The sequence below is a fragment of the Nansenia antarctica genome (genome assembly GCF_963989245.1).
Source record: "Nansenia antarctica genome assembly, chromosome: 4".
NCBI classification, from domain to species: Eukaryota; Metazoa; Chordata; class Actinopteri; order Argentiniformes; family Microstomatidae; genus Nansenia; species Nansenia antarctica.
This window is the reverse complement of record NC_137689.1, coordinates 14642979-14663358: the sequence shown is the minus strand read 5'-3', so window position 1 is coordinate 14663358 and position 20380 is coordinate 14642979. Positions and strand designations below refer to the sequence as shown.

At 39.9% G+C, this 20380-nt stretch overlaps 3 protein-coding genes across 5 annotated transcripts; 1 reads left to right on the top strand and 2 right to left on the bottom strand.

The window, feature by feature from the left end:
• Positions 1 to 143: 143 nt before the first annotated feature.
• Positions 144 to 2257, bottom strand: LOC308155179 (gamma-aminobutyric acid receptor-associated protein). The gene is made up of 4 exons (XM_080528435.1): positions 2085 to 2257; positions 1346 to 1424; positions 767 to 885; positions 144 to 676 (listed from the first exon to the last, which is right to left on the bottom strand). Exons 1-4 carry the CDS (start codon positions 2172 to 2174, stop codon positions 596 to 598), a joined length of 369 nt encoding a protein of 122 aa, XP_080384561.1. The 5' UTR covers positions 2175 to 2257; the 3' UTR covers positions 144 to 595.
• A 1566-nt stretch (positions 2258 to 3823) lies between these two features.
• On the bottom strand, positions 3824 to 13290 carry ctdnep1a (CTD nuclear envelope phosphatase 1a). 3 transcript variants are annotated; one of them, XM_080530410.1, is made up of 9 exons: positions 13237 to 13290; positions 12567 to 12817; positions 9273 to 9339; positions 9031 to 9149; positions 8826 to 8897; positions 8399 to 8515; positions 5096 to 5207; positions 4923 to 5007; positions 3824 to 4807 (listed from the first exon to the last, which is right to left on the bottom strand). In XM_080530410.1, exons 2-9 carry the CDS (start codon positions 12669 to 12671, stop codon positions 4747 to 4749), a joined length of 738 nt encoding a protein of 245 aa, XP_080386536.1. In that variant the 5' UTR covers positions 12672 to 12817; positions 13237 to 13290; the 3' UTR covers positions 3824 to 4746. The 3 variants fall into 3 exon arrangements, with proteins under 3 accessions (XP_080386536.1, XP_080386535.1, XP_080386537.1); XM_080530409.1 differs by having other exon boundaries at positions 13183 to 13282; XM_080530411.1 differs by having other exon boundaries at positions 13178 to 13257.
• Positions 13291 to 15385: 2095 nt separating this feature from the next.
• plscr3a (phospholipid scramblase 3a) lies at positions 15386 to 18882 on the top strand (the record flags this gene model as incomplete). Its single annotated transcript, XM_080529073.1, has 6 exons — positions 15386 to 15442; positions 15948 to 15990; positions 16135 to 16355; positions 17000 to 17161; positions 17283 to 17444; positions 18823 to 18882. The coding sequence occupies 6 exons, from the start codon at positions 15386 to 15388 to the stop codon at positions 18880 to 18882; spliced, it is 705 nt and encodes a 234-aa protein (XP_080385199.1).
• Positions 18883 to 20380: the final 1498 nt, after the last annotated feature.

Here is a 20380-nt window from a genome sequence, read left to right as displayed (position 1 = left end):
GGTGTGACTGTGGCTGAGCTGAACCACTCAGTTGGAGAGGCCAGACATTGTATATATTGTAGAGGCTTTGGTTATGCTATATAGATCCCTTTTAAATGAGCCCAAACTGAAAGAAAGAATAAAACACCATTCACAAATCAAGGTTTGATTGTTTATATTCAGTTTCTAGTAGTCACAAGTGAAGTGGCGGGTTTCAGATGTATAGCTGCATAGTAAAAAAAAAAAAAACATATATACATAAACAAACCAAAGATTCAGCAAACAAAACATGTTGCAATGAAGAACTTGATTTAAAACAGGATTACAGTGAATAGAAAGACTTAATTCTTCATGCACACGTTTACGAATGGTACTAAGCAAGGCTGTCATTGTCATTAACAACGATCCGAAGCAAGATCCAAGTAATTGCCAGCTAGAGAGTGAGTGGATTATGATTTGGAGGCAAATAGATTAAGTAGAGCATAGAAATTCTGCCTTGAGAAAGTTTAAGGGGCAAGAGTGTTTGAAAGTGCATTTGAGAATGGTCAGGCTGGATGTTTGAATTGATTTTGTTTCGTTTTTGGATGATGAGAAGTCAAGCAGTGCCTAAAGGTAGTTAGACTTCTCTTCGGCTGCGTCCATAGACACTTTCGTCACTGTAGGCAATGTAAAGGAAAAAGTCCTCTTCGTGATGTTCCTGTCAAAGAGAGATGAAATATTGTATTCAATGTATGCAGCTACTGTATAAATGAACCAAGAGCAAATCTAGGATACATTTGCTTGGTACCTGGTAGAGCAGTCCCATGGTAGCTGATGTTGGAGGGATTACATTGTTGACAAAGAAAAAGAGGGCATCCTCAGCACGCAGGTGAATCCTTTTCCGAATTAGGAAGTAAAATTGTCCAACTAAAGAAATGAGAAAACATGGTAGATAACTAAAATCATAAAATAAGTCAATATTCCACACAATATCATGGATTCTTGCTGAATCCATTTCATGTATGAATAATGGAATAGTTAGCCTACCCGAAAACTAACGTGGGGAACAAATCCACCACAATTCATTTGTAAAACAGCCCCAGCATACCAGTTTAAAACAAATCCATACTTAGGCCAAAACTTGGGAATAGGCTAGGTGCACGATCTCACTACTTCCTGAAAGGCACCTTGCATGAACATATCCTGTCTCACTCTATTGGTTTAATTGATTAGTCAGCTGTGCACTGTGTGTTCCAACGGTTTACCGCACAGCTGATTAATCAATTAAACCAATAGAGTGAGACAGGATATGTTCATACCAGTTGCCTTTCAGGAAGTAGTGAGATCGTGCACCTAGCCTATTGTATTCATGAGCCATATAAGTCACCTGTGAGGTCAGATGGCACAAGATACTTCTTCTTGTCTAGATCACCTATCCTGGCCTTGGGTGCTTTCTCCACTATTACCTGCATGGAGAAATGACACAACAAATCGAAAATGCTAATTATGTATTTAAGGCTAAATTCTCTGAGTACAATAAGAATAAATAACAAGCATTGTCTCATTAAAATATTGCAATACTGTACTGGTATAGTTATGTGCTTCTCCATGACATGTATTAGGTAATGAGAACTAGGGCATTTCGTGACGTTAGAATTATAAGGTTCTATCTCCATTTTTGTCAGAATTTAGTTTTTTTGTTGACATTGTTGACATTTTTGTTGACATTTTTGAGTTAGTAATTAATAAAATACAAAGGTTCCATCTCACAAAACATAATGGAATGTAAAAACGTTGACGCTCAATATCTCTGAACTACCCTAAACGGAGATAGAACCTTATCATTCTAAGCTCACGATTTGTAGAACTGTCTATTTAACAATAATTGCTCAGGAGATGCATAAACAATGCAAGTTCTAGCACTGTCAATATCTCCAGATTCATTGTGGGGGTTTCAGCGTATTTGACCCTCGGAAAAGCGCTATATAAATGTAATGAATTATTATTATTATTATTATTATTATTATTATTATTATTATTAAAGCTCGCATTTCGTTCATGTAAAAGGTAACTGATCAAAAAAGGCTAACACCTCTAGCTCTAATGCTAGCAAGCTAGTTACTCACTGGTACTCTGTCTGGGTACTTCTTCCTTATTTTCTCCCCCTCCGACCTTCTCTTCTCAAATGGGTGCTCCTCTTTATACACGAACTTCATTGTTCAGGTTTAGGAGAGCCACAGAACTACTTATATTTTGATTCTTCCTGTTGTTGTTGTTGGTCGAGCTGTGTCACGTTAGCTAACTACCTGAGGGGTATTTCATCAACGTCGCTAAAGGACAACCCAGGCTTATTTTGATCAATCTCGCGAGATTTACAAAAAACACAGCCTTATTTTGGTAACTCTCGCGAGACTTAACAAAATAAGTCTGGATTTTCCTTTAGCAACGTTGATGGAATACCCCCCTAGCTGTCTGGTTGGTGACGTCACGTGTGTTTTGACGCAGAGCCGGGACATCCCTGGCCAGGAACACGGAAGGTCACGTGGCCGCGTAGTCACCTCATCATTTAACTTTCTCCAACTTTGAGATTCTGGTCCATGATGACATGATTGCATCACGCAATTCCTGCAGATTATTCAAACGCACTTTCAAGCTGTGAATCTCCCGTTCTACCACACCCCAAAGGTGTTCTATTGGATTCTGATCCGGTGACTGGGAAGGCCACTGAACACTGAACTCATTGACAGACGGCTTTTTGTGACAAGGTGCATTATTATCATGCTGGAAGTAGGCCTTAGAAGATGGGTACATTGTCGCCATGGTCAGCAACAATGCTTTAAAAGACTGTGGCATTAAAGCAATGATTGATTGGTATTAATACGGGCCTTAAGTGTGCCAAGAAAACATTCCCCACACCATTACACCACCTGAATGAATAAGAAGGTGCACAGGTGTTCCTAATGAAGTGTTCAGTGAGTGTGTATATAGTGTTTGCTCACAATTACATGATTTTCAAACAATGGATAAAACAAGGTTATATTTTAGATTCTGAATCAGTAAGACAGTTGACCTAAGCTCAGGAGGCATTTAAGTTATATTCAACAATCATTAACTTAAAAGTAAAACAAATCAATGTAACAATCACAGACTGCCTCTTAAATATCGACTTGCAAGGAACAGCAGCTACTTTATTTTGACTGAAGTTGCTCTTGTCAGTGGTCATAGAATGTAATCGAAACACTAAAAACATTGAAAAGTCACATTGAAAAGTCCTTAACCAACCCAATTAAATGAATGACAGATTGGAATGTCAAATACATGCTAGCCAAGACTTGAATGATACTGCTATAATTAGTAAAATTCAACATCGATAGCAGTTTGGCTCTCAAAATAGACAGGCATAAATTACACAAGAACATGGGACAGCATAAGGAGTCTGATAAACTGAAAATCAATCAGAAGTAAGATGCCAAGCATTTTATTGGAAACACTGATAGACCTCATGTCTGACTGACACTGAAACCCACCCAGAGCCTAATTAGTACATTGTTCAATGGGCCGGGATGTTTGGGTACATTGAAGTAAATAGGAGAAAGTGAACATGGTTGAAAGACCCATCCACACAGACAGTAAGAAATGTAATAATAATAATAATAATAATTACAAAAACATGGATGGAAAGCATGATGATAGACTGTCCACAAATGAACAAAATTTGCCATGGTGGATAGTCTTGTCTATTTACAAGTTTATAGCAGTGGTTTAGGGGGGTATTCCATCAACGTTGCTAAAGGAAAATCCAGGCTTATTTTTGACAAGTCTCACGAGATTTATCAGAATAAGCCTGGATTTTCCTTTAGCAACGTTGATGGAATACACCCCTGGTTGCCCTAAACTATGACAACAAATAGGCTCAGTATCAGAGTATGTTAATTCTGTAAAAACCTTGATTCCCAATCAACTAAAGAATCACTGTCATTTTACTTTTTTCAGTTACACCTCTGAATAGAATTCAGAAAAATAAGATCTTTCAGCAAATGGGTGCAACCTTCATCAATTCTTATATTGACTCATTAAAAACTAAATTTCATTACAATAATTGAAATCGATTGCAAGACTGAACCCATCCAGACCACATATATTTCAATTGTAGTTTTTTTTTTTATTGGTTGTAACAATGTGATTCTGAACAGAAAATAAAGTCATTTGATTTGACATGTTACCTGAGCAGGTACACTAGATGACTCAAGGAATGGGACAGAGATGGAAAGACATTTACAGAAGCAATACCGACTGGGGAGAGAGAGTTCAGTTCAAGGGGTTTAAACCCTTATTCATAGGGTATCCACTTTAAACCACAAGAGATGAGGGCAGTTGGAGGGAAGGACTGGCTTCGTGATCTATATCTTCAGTATTTCCATTTCAATAGTTTAAAAAGATTTCATATGTTTCTCAAAAGAAATTTGACTAATGCAAGCATACTCTCCCACACATTTAAACAAACACACTCGACATGCACTCCAAGAATCCAAGGACTGTAAGGCAGTTTCCATTTTGGAAATGAAAAAGAAAGCTGGCCTCTCCACTTGTTTTCAGTTTTCCTTATAGCTCCCCCCCTCCATATGTGTGACCCAGTCTTTGTCCTCCCCTTCTCAAAAGGGGTCACATGGAGATGAAGGATCAACAGTATGGGCAGAGAAGAGGGGGGTGTGCAACAACCAGCAGAGAAGGCAGAAAAAAATATATGAAAAAACTGAACTGGAACTGATGCTAGCTCCAATGGACGAATCACCATAGTCGATGCTGATGGAGGTTTCGACTGAGGACGGACCGGACATCTGATGTGAACCTGAGATAGAAATGGACAGAGAAACTAGGTTATCATTAGAATGTACTGATGAATGGGTTATGATGAGCCGCACTAGACTTGGCAGTTCTTCAGATGTTGAATTTTAGATACATACCTCAGAGCATCTAGCATGGGTAGCAGGTTAAGCAGAGCTGTGTCGCTTGGGTCGCTGAACCACGATTTAATGGGTATTGCATTGTCTGTGGGGCAGAAATGCAACATAAAAGTCTAATCTTATACTCACAAAAGGCATGTACTCAGAACAAGGTAGACAGATACAGTACTCACCTGGGTGGCTGCGGTATGCTCCAGGCGAGTTGTCCAAGATGACTACACTAGATAGATCACTGTGCACTACAGATAGGTCTTTAATATAGCTACCCAGATCCAATGTACAATGCTAGACAGAAAAGAAATATGTTTGAGTATTAAATGTTAGACAAGAGTTCCAGGCAGAAAACATGGCAGAAAACATTTCGTACATACAATGGGAAGAAAAGGTATGTGAACCCATTGGAATTACCTGGTTTTCTGCTTTAATTGGTCATGAAATGTGATCTGATCTTCATAGAGACAAACACAATGTGCTTAAGCTAACAACACATAAACAATTAGAATCTTTCATTTCATCAATGGTTCCAGCTCCCCCCCGGTCCCAGTCATCCATGGTGTTCCTCAGGGCTCTGTGCCCCGTCCACTCCTCTTCACTATCTATATGCTCCCACTCGGTCAGATCAAACTCAACAGCAAGAAAACAGAGCTCATGGTTGTGGCACCCCCGGCACTGCTCGAGAAGGTTGGAGATCTCGTCCTTCATGGCTGTTCCATCTTCCCATCCCCTGAAGTCCGCAACCTGGGTGTCATTCTGGATTCCACTCTCTCTTTCCAGTCACATATCAAATCCATCACTAAATCCACCATCTTCCACCTCAAGAACATCTCCAGACTCCGGCCATCCCTGTCAGACTCCGTCACAGAGACCCTCATCCATGCCTTCATCTCCTCCCGCCTGGACTATTGTAACGGAGTCCTGTCCGGGTTACCAGACACTGCCCTGGACAGGCTCCAGTATATGCATAACTCTGCTGCCAGGGTTCTCACCCGCACCAAGCCCTAGCAGCACATCACCCCCATCCTCGCCCGTCTGCACTGGCTCCCGGTCCGCATCACGTTTAAACTCCTCCTGCTAACGTACAAATCCCTCCACAGCCTAGACCCCAGTACCTCTCTGATCTCCTCCACCACTACACCCCATCCAGAACTCTGAGGTCCTCTAACACGGGCCTCCTCATCCAACCCAGCACCAAACTCAGCCTTCAGTGTGGCAGCCCCCACCCTCTGGAACTCTCTACCCAAGGATATCGGCGACTCTCCAACCCTGGACATATTCAAAGCTGCCCTTAAAACCCACCTATTCACCATTGCATTCAACCTGTAGTCTGCATGTCAGCTTATTGGTTAATTCTTCCGGTCTTACCCTTCTAGCTGTTTTACTGTTTCTTGTTTTGTGTGTTTGTCTCTCTGGCTCTGTTCTGTTTGTCCCATTCCCTTGTAAAGCGACCGTGGGTTTGTGAAATAATAAGTTATTATTATTATTATTTATTTATTTATTTAACACACCCATTAAACATTCACAGTGCTGGTGGAAAAAGTAAGTGAACACTTGGATTTAATAACTGGTCAAACTTCCTTTGGCAGCAATAACCTCAAACAAGCGTTTCCGGTACCTGCGGATCACACCTGCACCACATTCAGGAGGAATTTTGGAACATTCTGGTCAAATCCCGCATCTCCGACAAAATCCTCCTCCTCACCTACAAGTCCCTCCATGCCTGTGCCCGCCAGTACTTATCCCACCTCCTCCGCCCACATGCCCATCCCCGGAACCTGCGGTCTTCAGTCTCTGGCCTGCTTGCCACCCCCCGCACCAACCTGCCAACCTTCAGGTTATCTATTGGGTTAAGGTCTGGGTCTTTTAAGCCATTCTGTAGTAAATATACTTCAATGTTTAGGGTCATTGTTCTGCTGCATCACCCAACTTCTACTGAATCTCTGCTGGCAGACAGCCACTCTGGCGTTATCCTGTCAAAGTGTCTCGAACCCACACATCCAATCTCTTTTCATTGATTGGCCTCCAGGTTTGCTAACTCCTGCCTCCAATTAGCTTTTGTAGAAGTCATTAGCCTAGAGCAGGGGTGCCCACACTTTTTTGAACCAAGATCTACTTTTCAAGTAGCCAGTCTGCCAAGATCTACCAGTCTAGTTTAAACATCGCAAACGTACACGCACGTACTACAAACACACACACACACAGTTCCCAGCCTGCATAGTAAACTCACAATACACTTTCTCTCTCTCAGTCACACAGCCACACAGGAGAAGACCATCACAAACCCTCCCTCTTTGCTATTCTCACTCACACACACACATTTGCCAGTCTGCATAGGGAGCCATATCTCTCTCACTCACTCACTCACTCACTCACCTCACTCACCTCACTCACACACACACTCACTTTCTCTCACTCACACACTGACAGCCAGTCTGCAGTACCATAGCCAACTACTGATCCAACAAACAGAAAAGTAAACCAGATACAAAACAGGTAGTTCCCTAGTTTGAAAGGAGGAAATAAATGCATTTCTCTACCTTAGTGGGAGACCTGGCACTGGGAGGAGGCAGCTAGTTTCTAGTAGTCAGGGCTGTAGGAGCTGGTTGCAAGGTGTAATCAGCCACTGTGGATCTGTCATCGAAAAGGCAATCTGCAGCCTCGAGAAACGCTTTTTTCACAATTTCGCCGTCTTTGAATGACTTCTTGTGTTTAACAAGAACGTACGTTTTCAGCCGTACGTTTTCGCTCTTTTGCCACATTTCCCTTCTTCGAAATAGCCATCGTAGATTTGCAGATCAGACAGACGCACTTCCAATATCACATTGTGTAAAAAAGTCCTCCTCCCATTCTGGATGGAAGTTGTACGTTATTGGTTTCTTACTTGGTCCAGCTTCCCCACTCATTTGTATACCCTTTCTTTAGTATTATATAGTAAATAGTAGAAATTGGAAGGCTAACTAGTTAATTAGTCTCGCCGGTATTTTGTATTTTGTAGTTGGCGCTGTTGACTGCGCATGCGTGGTGAACCGTGTGTTAGGTGAAAAGATCAGATCTCAGACTGGCTCACCTGTACGTCAATCAAGTGGCAAAAGCCATAGTGAGGATGGATGATAGGAGAACTTTTTTTGGGGGGGGGGGTTTGTTCAATGCCATGCGATCTACCCATACTACCTTTGCGATCGACGTATTGGGCACCCCTGGCCTAGAGGTTCACATAACTTTTCCGACCTACACTGTGAATGTTTGAATGATGTATTCAATATAGACAAGAACTATACAATAATTTGTGTGTTATTAGTTAAAACAGATTGTGTTTGTTCATTATTGTAAATTAGATGAAGCTCAGACCATTATTTTAAAACAATGCAGGTATGCAGGTAATTCCAAAGGTTTCACTTTTTCTTGCCACTGTACATATCTATCAAATATCATGTATTCAGCGTTAGGGCAGGGGGCATTCTACAAAAGAATAGGTTTACCTGTCTATAGTATCTTCGTTTCAGGATGCCCCTGTTGTTGTCTAGCTTGTCAGCTACTGCTGAGCCATATATTTCCATACTGGCAGTGAAGACCACCAGCTCATACCACTGACTCACCTGAAAAAGAAAAATGGGACATTTCACAAATACACATACAGGAGAGATCAATACAGCTACACCCCTGAAAAGCTACCTATTACAAAATTCTGTCATAAACCTGATCCAAAAAATATCAACCACTGAATTAATACTGTACTAAACTTGGCATCACAAATACAGTACATTTATCCGGAACACTGCAGAGAAAACATGTAACTAAAGTAAATACTAACACAAAACAAATTCCAATCAAGCTTTTATGTTAATCTCCTGTGTATATGGACATTATTCAAATATTGACCAAGCATAGAAAAGGTCCATCACTCACCACTTCTAGGAAGAAATCTACATGTGGTCTTTTATGTACAAAAAACCTGACTGGGTGTTTGTCGATTACCACCTTATTGAGAGAGAATGAAAAAGCGAGTATAAGGGTTGGTAAACATCTCTGGGGTGAAAGAGTGAATGGTTTGTGACATTTTGACAGTGCTGTCAGTAAGGAGCAACTAATCCGTATATAAAGGCTTGTTTACCTTTAAGATGAAGTCTGGTGGAGTGCCTGGTCGCACTGTGGGTCTTAAAACACCGTCATGGTGGGAGTGGATCAGAGTCTCATCAAGGTCAAGCACAAGAATCTTTCTCTTAACTGCATCTGAAGAACAAGAGCCATAGTCCAGTCAATACCTAGCTAAGCAGAGAGGAAAACCATTCCAGATGTTCTATTTTTGCCTCAGCCAAGACCCCTTGACAATCTAAATGCGAACAGGGTACTTACTGAGTCTGTTTTTGGACACAGGCGAAAGAGGTAATGTGTCATAACGCACTGTTTGGTACTGGATTATCTACAAGTAAAGAAATGAGCAATTGTCACAATTGAGAAACTGGAAAAAAGTCAACTGTTATGCCAAAATTAGCAAATAGTTAATATAACAATACACAAAAAAATACAATGAAGCACAGTTTGTACAATAATTCCATGACATTATTGGTCCTATTACCTGAGTAAAATGAAGGCCTTTATTTAGTCATTCATTGCTAGACAGTTTTACTTTCCTGTATATGTGTTCGATGCACTTCACTGGTATTCCAGATATACAGTGGGGGAAAAAAAGTATTTGAGTATTGTAACTTTGCCCATTGACAAAGAAATTAATAATTTTAATGGTCTATAATTGTAATGGTCTATAATTGTAATGGTAGGTTTATTTTAGACAGAATATCGACCAAAAAAATCCAGAAAAATACATTATATAAAAGTTATGAATTGATTTGCATTTGATAGAGGGAAATAAGTACTTGATCCCCTAGCAAAACAAGACTAGTACTTGGTACTTGGTGGAGAAACCCTTGTTGGCAAGCACAGAGGCCAGACGTTTCTTGTAGTTGGTCACTAGGTTTGCGCACATCTAGGTTTTGGTCCACTCCTCTCTGAAGATCCTCTCCAAATCCTTAGTTTCAAGGCTGTGGCAACTTGAAGCTTCAGCTCCCTCCACAGATTTTCTATAGGATTACGGTACGGAGACAGGCTAGGCCACTCCATGACCTTAATGTGCTTCTTCTTCAACCACTCGTTTGTTGCATTGGCCGTATGTTTTGGGTCATTGTCGTGCGGGAAGACTGACCCATCCACGACCCATTTTCAGTGTCCTGGCTGAGAAAAGGAGGTTCTCTGACAAGACTTCACGGTACATGGCCCCGTCCAGCATCCACTCGATGTGGTGAAGTCGTCCTGTACCCTTAGCAGAGAAACAGCCTCAAAGCATAATGTTTCCACCTCCGTGCTTGACAGTGGGAATGGTGTTCTTGGGGTCATAGTCAGCCAAAGAGCTAGATTTTGGTCTTATCTGACCACATCACATTCTCCCAAGCCTTCTCTGTATCATTCAGGTGTTCATTGGCAAACTTCAGATAGGCCTGTACATGTGCCTTCTTGAGCAGGGGGACCTTGCGGGCGCTGCAAGATCTCAATCCATTATGGCGGTGTGTGTTACCAATGGTTTTCTTGGTGACTGTGGTCCCAGCTGCTTTGAGATCATTGACAAGCTCCTCCCGTGTAGTTCTGGGATGATCCCTCACCTTTCTCATGATCATCAATACCCCACGAGGCGAGATCCTGCGTGGAATGTGCCCGTAATTAAGAGGTTGGAATCTGATTGATTCTGCGGACAGGTGTTTTTTTATAGCAAAATCCCTCCTGAGATGTGCGCAAACCTGGTGACCAACTACCAGAAACGTCTGACCTCTGTGCTTGCCAACAAGGGTTTCTCCACCAAGTACTAAGTCATGCTTTGCTAGGGGATCAAATACTTATTTCCCTCGATCAAATGCAAATCAATTGATACCTTTTATATCATGTCTTTTTCTGGATTTTTTAAAAAATATTCTGTCTCTCACTGTTAAAATAAACCTATCATTTAAATTATAGACCGTTCATTTCTTTGTCAGTGGGCAAACTTACAAAATCAGCATCAAATACTTATTTCACCCACTGTATTTGGCATGAAATGTCAATGGCACAGTCACTCTTTTTGTTTTATTTGTTTACCCTCCAACATAGATTAGACGCCTGCATAGTGAACCTCCTATACTCACTTCAATTTGCACTTTTGGAGCTATATTTAACACACACACACACACACACACACACACACACACACACACACACACACACACACACACACACACACACACACACACAGCTGTCAAGGACTGTCAATGAAGAAAATGGTCATAGGCAACGGGTAGGGGAGCCTTGTGTAGCCATTACGCACACACAGCCTATATAGTTTGGAATGTGAACTGATGACACCTGCTCTGCTCACACTGCTTTAATAACAGAATGTCCAGCTTGTCTGTCTAAATAGTCCATAGCCAGTATGCAAACTATTCCTTTCTCTGTTTCTAACTGGTGTGGGTTGATTTTCAAGTAAAAGGTTATTATAGAATCAACTTAACAATGGACCAGCTTGGTAGTAGTTTGACAAATGGTCAAATATCCAATCAAGTGATTACGTAAAACATACAAATCTAAATAGGTTGTCTGTGACAACAATCATTCAAAAATGTATATATTACACTCAAGAGTCAAAAGACTGTCCATAAAACATGTATACTCCAATCAACAGACTGATAGGTAATAATATTATTAAATCATTCTTAAAAAAAAAAAAAAAAATCTATTCACATTGTTTTCCGTCTCTGTTTTGTTGTGCAAAGAAAAAAAATCTAAGAAAAAAATCTTGATTCTTTCAACACAACTTTGTTGGTCAATTCAATAGTAGTCTTCTTCTAAAAAAACATTTTTTGTTGCTTTCGTTCCAATATGAACAAATGTGTATCGAGATCCCAGCTCTGCTTATACCAGAAACAGCTAAAGTCCAGAGTCCAATCCTGACTAAATTGAGCTATAAACAGTGTCCATAACAGTGAGAACATTATTCTTTCTAAATCTCTGCCACTTTTTCTTTTCCTAGTGTCAGCATTGCAAAAGTAATCTTTCTGTCAAAACTGAGTATACGTGCAGTATTCAGTGTGTCATCATAATATCATGCTATTTTACTGTCTTTGCTTTACTATTTAGCCTACTAAGGGTTTACTGTTTGTGTGTTGGTCAGTTAAATGCATCATCATAAACCAAAGCTCAAGCTGTATAATAAGTGTTTCCTTATTGTCCTTTAGATACAACAAGGTATCGACTGTCCTCATAGTTACCAAGATTTCAGATGATATCATAACCCAGAAAAATCAGTTGACTGAAACGAGGACAATCCATTGATCCAATGTGTGTGTGTGTGTGTGTGTGTGTGTGTGTGTGTGTGTGTGTGTGTGTGTGTGTGTGTGTGTGTGTGTGTGTGTGTGTGTGTGTGTGTGTGTGTGTGTGTGTTTTAGGGTCAGTGAGTGTGTAGGGAGAGGGTGAAAGAGAGAACACAAAAGCAGCTATAAGGAATCATAGGATTCTTTGCCCTAGGATTAGGACCAAAGACCTAAGCTTGATAGTAAATATGACCCAAAGACCCAAGCTCGATACTAAATGCGAGAATACTCCAGGAGAGACATTATAGCTACTCACCGTGCGTAAGTGTTTCCTGAGTATGTAAAGAATAAATCCCCATATTCTAGATGTGACTCCCAGGAAAGTTCGAATACCAAGTAAGCATTGGCGGGTCTTCAGCATGTTGACAGTCAGACACAGTAGCAGCTAATAGAGGCACAGATAGTAGCGGTGTAGCCCAAGCCCACTTTGAGTTGTGTGTCCAGAGAGTCCGATCGAGTCGGAACCCCACAGCCTCTCTTCCCTCCCGAACCCGAACCTGGAAGCACCTGGAAGTCCAGTCAAGACATCAGACTTAAAGGTTAAGGTCCAGTCAAGACATCAGAGTAAGAAACACCGGTGACCGAGCATTGACTGTGTGCTGCTCACTTCTACAAACCACTTTCCTCCCACTCCACTGACCAGGGATCACAATCACGACAGGTTACACACACAACAACTGAAGTGAGATATTAATGTTATAGATAAATATAACGTGTTAAAAGTTAGCTAGCTGGCTAGCCGGTTGAGATTTACTCGCTTGCTTGATTTCAACAGTAGTCGCCTATTCCAGGCTAAAGCCTTGCATGCATTTGATTAGTGTCAATGAAGGAAAACGTCTCAAATAAGTTGGAAAAATAACTTCTAACCTTACTTTCTCTCGTTGATACTGGGAAAACGGTTGGCTACATGTGTGAAAAGTACCTACTATATGCCGTCAACACAGCCTTCAGGCACATCCGGAACTGAACAGTGCGCCGCCATAAGTGTCTAGGTGTCACTTCCGCGGAGAGGGAAACCTGCGCTGCTTTCAAATAGTTCCCTGGAGTTCCAAGTGCGGTACCCATGTTATGTACCCATATGAATGAATGAATGAATGAATGAATGAATGAATGAATGAATGGTCTTTATTGTCATTTATATAGTACAGGTACCATACAACGACATTTGGGAGGGGGGGCTCCCCTGGTGCTAGGAAAAAAACTGAAAACAAGAAGGGAAAAGAGCTGGTTTACATAAATAAAGGCTATGTACACTATCCACTATGAATGAATGAATGAATGAATGAATGAATGAATGGTCTTTATTGTCATTGCTATAGTACAGGTACCAAACAACGAAATTTAGGAGGGGTGGCTCCCCTGGTGTTAGGAAAGAAAAAAACTAAAAAAAAACACAAGAAGGGAAGGAGCTGGTTTACATAAATAAAGGCTATGTACACTATCCACTATACTATACTGTACAGATAGACGACTAGGGTTGTCATATTGCACATAGTGTTATTGCACATTCATTTAAAGTGTCGCAGTTTGCAGGCTTGAAATGTACATATTTGTGCCTCAGCACTACACCTGATTTTTTCAGTCCAGCAGCTGCCATCAATCCGTCCAGACTGTCCAGGGCCCAGAACCTAGGTCTTTGCTGTGTTCAGGGCCTGGATGGCCCTGGGGTCATATACTATATACTATACTATACTATACAAATAAAACACATATTATGCCAAACGTATTGGCAGCAGGCATGGAAGAAAGTAGGTTGTGTTCAGAAACCTTTAGCATAACACACACGTGTCATTCTGTTGCTCTGAAAAGATTGACCTAGTCTATAACTTTTTGTTTTCTCTCCTTTTATGTTGTATGTGTATGTGTGTGCTCACTGCTCAGTTATATTATTACCTCTCCATCAATGTATGTGCCATATATACTTTTGTATGGTAATTCTGATGAGCTATTTGCATGTATTTATGTACATATAATAATAATAATAATTATTATTATTATTATTATTATTATTATTATTTTAAAGATTTGTTTTATCTTTTTTTTGTTTTTACTCAATAAACATATTTTTGAAAAGAAAACTAGTCTATAACCTATCCCTTCAGATGTACAAGTGTCATATAAGGCTAATGTGTTGTTGTGGCAGGCAAGGACGCTGGTTCTGCGCAGGAGCGGCAAACTTCAAACATGGGTGTGCAACTTGGCTTTGCCCACTAAGATAAAGCCCAGGCAAGATTTGGGCTCCAAATCACCTATGTTACACTTAACTGCTCTGCGACCACCTCTGCAGAGACCTGCCTTGTGTTGGGCATCATTCTAACAAATGGGATTCAGACCCAGGTTTCCCACTCTCCACAACATCACATCGAATCTGAAAACAGACCGTTTCCATTTCTTATCTCAGCCTGATAGTTAAAATAAAAGCCATAAAACTGCACACCCAATCAAGCTGCTTAAACACACCCATCCTGTCAAACGCATGCGTGAATATTATTGGAGTCCACACTTTGCCGTTAAACTTCAACAGAGAATAACCATTGTGAAGACTCAACAAATTACAAGGACTTTGGAAGTAAGTTGATCCTCAAATGAACAAGTGTGTTTGCTGTTATTATTACAAAAACTGTTGTACAGTTGTTTTAAGTTCCACTATTAATCAATATTGTATGCAATTTGCAGAGGTCAGTATATTGCCAGAGCCATGGCACCTAAAAAGTGGTTGTGAAGTTGTTTTTTGCTGGGTTCTTTTTTTCCTCTATCAAACTACATATTAGTAGCTTGTCTTTTGATGTAGAATGTGTTTTTGTCGAAGGGTGGATCTGGAAATGAACTATGAACAGTGTTATTTATGAATAGTTTAATGATTAACCATGTAGCTCATTTCTGTGGTTGTAAACTGGTTGTAAAACCATGTTCGACCTCACAAATCCATCATGGATAACTGTTTTGCTTCCAATAGCTGCAGGTTATTGTAAGTAGAGAATGTGTACCGTACAAATTAATGTTTTACTTGAATAACAATACTCCATTATAATCCTGTTATAATAGGAATAGACCTTGATCACCGTCACCAAGATTATGGCAATGGGATATAACGCAGCAGGGGTTCCCCCTGGCCTGCAATATCTGACACAGGTAAAGCACTAAGCCAAAACGTCAAGTCTATGGTTAAGTTCTGTAATTATTAAGCAATTCATTTGTTGTAATTTTGAGCAGAGGGTTAGTGAATGGAAGACATAAAAGATAACTATTATATGACAATTATTATATGACAATTATAGTCAGATGGTTTCTTACCTTGAAAGCAGTCTATGGACCAGGAGAAACTGATTTGTTTAAATAACCATTACATACTTCAGCTAACATTAGCCACTGCTAACAAAAGAAAATATAGGAGTGATGCAATTATTTATTTTTTAAGTAAAAAATGTGTGGTCAAATTACCTCAAAGTAACCAAGTCAGAGAGGGTTTATTTGTATGTTAGCGGCGGCTAAAGTTTGCTGAAGTTCGGAGGTAAGGATCCATCTGACTATAAATTGTAAAATATTGAACTAGCCTTTTAAGAAATGTATTTGAGTCGAACTTGAGTTGAATTTGTTGATGTACCCCAACATCTAATTTTACAATAAACTATTGCAGATTGATCAAATCTTGGTACATCAGAAGATTGAGCTGCTGGAAGGTTAGCACACATAATATCACAGCTTGCCAATTCATTTTGAAATTTAAGTGAAAGAAAACATTAACGCACAGTGCAAACTTCCCTTATCCTACTGCTGGCTCATTCACTCTCCCATGTCAATTTTTTTCCTTGGATTCTACCCAGCCATCACTTCCTTTGAGACTAATAACAAATACGTAATTAAAAATAGTTTGGGGCAGACTATCTACACCGCCAAGGAGGAAACCGACTGCTGCACCCGCAACTGCTGTGGCCCCAACCGCCCTTTTCAAATGGAAATCAAAGACCATAGTGGTCAGGAGGTCATCCACCTAGTGAGGCCCTTTCGCTGTTCCTCCTGCTTTTTTCCATGCTTCCTGCAAGAGGTACAACAATGTATATGACATTTACATTTACATTTTTGGCATTTAGCAGACGCCTTTATCCATATTGACTTACAACAAAAATGTACATTTGTCTAAGTAAGTGAATCATCAGTCATCGTAAGAAAAAGTAATCTATGCTACGACCAGGGGCCATTGGAAGTTACAATGCTAGAAGAACGAAGATTTTATATTTCTATATAATATTATATTTATTGGCATTTTCTTATTTTAGAACAATCAACAAAAGCACACCAATCAGCAAAACACACATATTATACAACATTTGAATTGCAAATCACAAACATAAAATACTACAAAATAACTAAAATAAAATAAAATAAAAAGAAGAACGAAGAATTATTATTATTATTTTAGTCTGGGATGCTGGGAGCTCTACCTGAGAGCTGTAAGCCCGAATGTGCCCCTCTGACTACAATTATGTCCTGTTGGGTGCGGGAGTGCTTTAGTTTTTTCAAATATAACTAGGAAGCTAGCAAAAGAGACTGCTGGGCTTATGAGAAATTCAATTGTGATAAAAAGCCTAATAAAAATCGGAATGTTGAGCCAGTGTATGTTTGAAACAGATGCAGATTATGCCTTCAATAGCTATCAATGACCAATTTCCCTGTGAATGTTTGTCCCAGATAGAGGTTCAATCCCCCCCTGGCACAACAGTGGGGTATGTGGTTCAGAACTGGCATCCATTTCTTCCAAAGTTCTCCATCCAAGATGCTTCCAAGAAGACCCTTCTGAGAATAGACGGCCCTTGCTGGGCCTGTAGCTGCTGTGGAGATGTTGAATTTCAGGTGAGGGATTGGCTCATCTGTTTCTCTGTCTAACTTGTTATATCACTGTCACTGACTGTTGGGAAGAGAAGAGACTATGTCTACCTCTGACACTGTTAAACTGTGTCTATTTCTGGAACAGGTGAAGAGTAAAGACGGTGACCAGGACGTTGGGCGAATCAGCAAGCAATGGAGTGGGCTGCTGAAGGAGGCTTTCACAGACACAGATAATTTTGGTATCCAATTTCCCATGGACCTGGATGTCAAGATGAAGGCTGTAATGTTGGGGGCTTGCTTCCTAATTGTGAGTGACAAATATAGGGATAAGGCATGTATAGTGCCCTGCGTGAGTAATGTTACAGTGAAGCATTTTTTTCTTCTTTTGACTCTGGTTAGAGATTCTCAGCTTTTGTTTGATGGTATCTGTGTAAATATTAGTTTCACCACTTCTTATGCATAGTGCCCCTATTTCAGGGTACCTGTCTCATATCGTCTCTGGTGATGCTCTACCAGGCCTATACTGCAGTACCGCATCTTTAGTTGTTTGTTTTGGGGTCTTTTTGCCTGAAATCTTATCATCAGGAAATGAAATGTACCTTTCCACTTTTCAGCCCTGAAATCTCCCTAGTTGCTATGGCAGCATGTTTTGGGTCATTGTTTTACTGTCTGATGTTGCAGCATACCGTACAATGAATTTTGAGACATTTGCATGCACTCGAGCAGACAAGATGTTTCTGTACATCTCAGAATACATTCTGCTTCTGCTGTTACAATTATCAATTGAGACAAGTTAATAGTGGCAGCTATACATGCCAAAACCTAACACCTCCATGTTTCACACAGATCCTTTTTTCTCCCAACTTTCCTCTTGTAATTACTCTGGTCCATGATAATATTCATCGTATCTGTCCACAAAGCACTTTGCCAGACCTCTACAGGATTTGTAGGTACTTTTTAGAAAACTGTTATCTGACCATCCTTTTTCACTCTCACTTTTTCACTAGTGGTTTGCATCTTGCAGTGAAGCATCTGTAGTTTGGCTGGTGGCTTATTCACAGATGGTAGTCTCTGACACCTTCATGCCTACCTCCTGGAAAGTGTTCTTGATCGGTACGACAGTGGTTTTCTGTGTTTTCTTAGTTATGGTGAGCAATCGTAATCCAAATCCAAAGCCTAGAATCAATACTACTAAATATTTTATGCCTGCACAATTGATGATGGAATCCACCTGACTTGCCAGAAACCCCTGTCAAGTCAATTGTCGCATTACTTTTGGGTACCATAAAATAGGGGGACTACATATAAAATGTGTCCAAATTCCTGAATGCTGAAACCAATATGTACTGTACAACAAGCCGAGAATCTCTTTAACGTCATAGTAATTGTTTGATTTAAAATCTAAACATTTGGAGTGTAGAGTCAAAAGAAGAAAAAATACTTCACTGTCCCGTTACTTAAGCAGGGCACTGTACATATGACTTTGTTAGTGCGTTTAAGCACTACCGTGTAACTTGCAACCTGCTCAATTAATCAACATTAATTGGCACTCCTGAACTACATTATATATCCTGTCTGTCGTCATGAATCAAACAAGAATGCACTTATATTATGTATATAATGTGATGATGATTACCATGTAATCATCTAACTGTTCTCCCTCTTCATTCTTTCTGTCCATACAGGATTTCATGTTCTTTGAAAGTGCTGGTAAATCTGGTCAGCGAAGTAATGTATTTGGTTGAGAGAGAGAGAAAGAGAGAAATAAAACCCACCTGCTTCATTTCTTGAATGAGTATAATGTGTTGTGGGAGTGAGAACAGATTATTATTTTGGACAGTTACTGCTGTCAAAATTTACACCCATACAACTAATTACGTTCTATGTAACAGTCCACATTAAGGTCTACAGTATAATTGTTCCCTTTAATTACAGAACTTTAATTTTTTAATTATTTATATTGTCGTGGATTTATTACCACACTTGTCACCGACTTTCTATAATTACCAGTGAATCAATATTTTGTTATGATAATAAAAGCCTGTACTCATCTGACCACTCTGGCTTCTGAGGATTTTAATTCCACCACAATATCACCTATTAGCGTAAATGTCTGTATGGTTCATAATACAATATTAATTAATTTATTTTCTCATTAAATCATGTCCTTAGTTTTATGAATAAAACTAAATAAACTTCTGTTCAAGGGTGTTGGGAGGTGTGCCTCTGTCTGACCAGTCAGATAATTTCTTGACTATTTCTGTCTATTTAGAGGACCCTTTTTTGGCTTGACAGTGCTTCTTTTAGAACTAGTGGTCAAAATTAAACAAACGCAAAAGGTGTGTGTGTGTGTGTGTGTGTGTGTGTGTGTGTGTGTGTGTGTGTGTGTGTGTGTGTGTGTGTGTGTGTGTGTGTGTGTGCATGTGTGTGTGTGTGTGTGTGAGAGAGAGAAAGATACAGTATCCTTTAAAATAGAAAAATACACCTATGATATTCCTATAAATATATATATATATATATATATATATATATATTTAGATCACTATCGAACCTCATTTAATGGAGAGTATTCTATTGGCTATTGGATGGGCTTTGGGTTAGGGTTAACCTCTAGGCCTCAAACAGACAGCTATCAACAACAGTCTGTTCTTATCAACTTGAAACATGTGTTGGCTTGAGGGGAGTGCACATTGTCAGTGTTAGCAAGGTACAACAAGTGTAACTCGTGACAAAAGACCTATACAAATTGCGGATTGAATTAATCCTTGTGTTATGTTCACTTTGTTGACGCTTTGGTACTGTTTGCCAGGTCAAGTTGACCCAGGACATTATTGGGATTTTAAAGCAATACAGAGATAAACATGTATGTAAAATACTTAATATATACTGTCTGTGTCTATGTGGGGTGGAGGTGGGACTAAGCTTTAGATTTTTTCTTTTGGCAATGTCTATAACATGGTGAAGCGGGTTTGTGTTCAGTCTATTAAATGCGCTGCAAATCTGATTGAATGAAAGAGAAAAATAATATGTGTCCATGCAACTAGCCTACGTGTGGCACAGGTGTGAGAGCAAGATGTGAGATGATAGCGTGACAGAAGTAAAGTCACTTTTTGGTTTCATATTTACCATGACCTTTACTCTCAAATTGACCCAAACATCGGATCAAGGAATATTGTTTAGGGAGGAGTGTGGCATCAATGAAAACGTATGACATATTCTTCACAGTTTCTATGATTTCAACGG

Excerpts from the sequence above, each read along its gene's own strand:
- ctdnep1a (XM_080530410.1), bottom strand. The coding sequence starts at position 12,671 with ATGCTGAAGACCCGCCAATGCTTACTTGGTATTCGAACTTTCCTGGGA. Across the intron at positions 8,516-8,825 it reads TAGATTTCTTCCTAGAAGTG|GTGAGTCAGTGGTATGAGCT; the intron begins GTGAGTGATGGA and ends TTTCTTTTTCAG. Across the intron at positions 5,208-8,398 it reads AACGAAGATACTATAGACAG|CATTGTACATTGGATCTGGG; the intron begins GTAAACCTATTC and ends TTTTCTGTCTAG.
- LOC308155179 (XM_080528435.1), bottom strand. The coding sequence starts at position 2,174 with ATGAAGTTCGTGTATAAAGAGGAGCACCCATTTGAGAAGAGAAGGTCG. Across the intron at positions 886-1,345 it reads TGTGCCATCTGACCTCACAG|TTGGACAATTTTACTTCCTA; the intron begins GTGACTTATATG and ends TCATTTCTTTAG. Across the intron at positions 677-766 it reads CCATGGGACTGCTCTACCAG|GAACATCACGAAGAGGACTT; the intron begins GTACCAAGCAAA and ends TCTCTTTGACAG.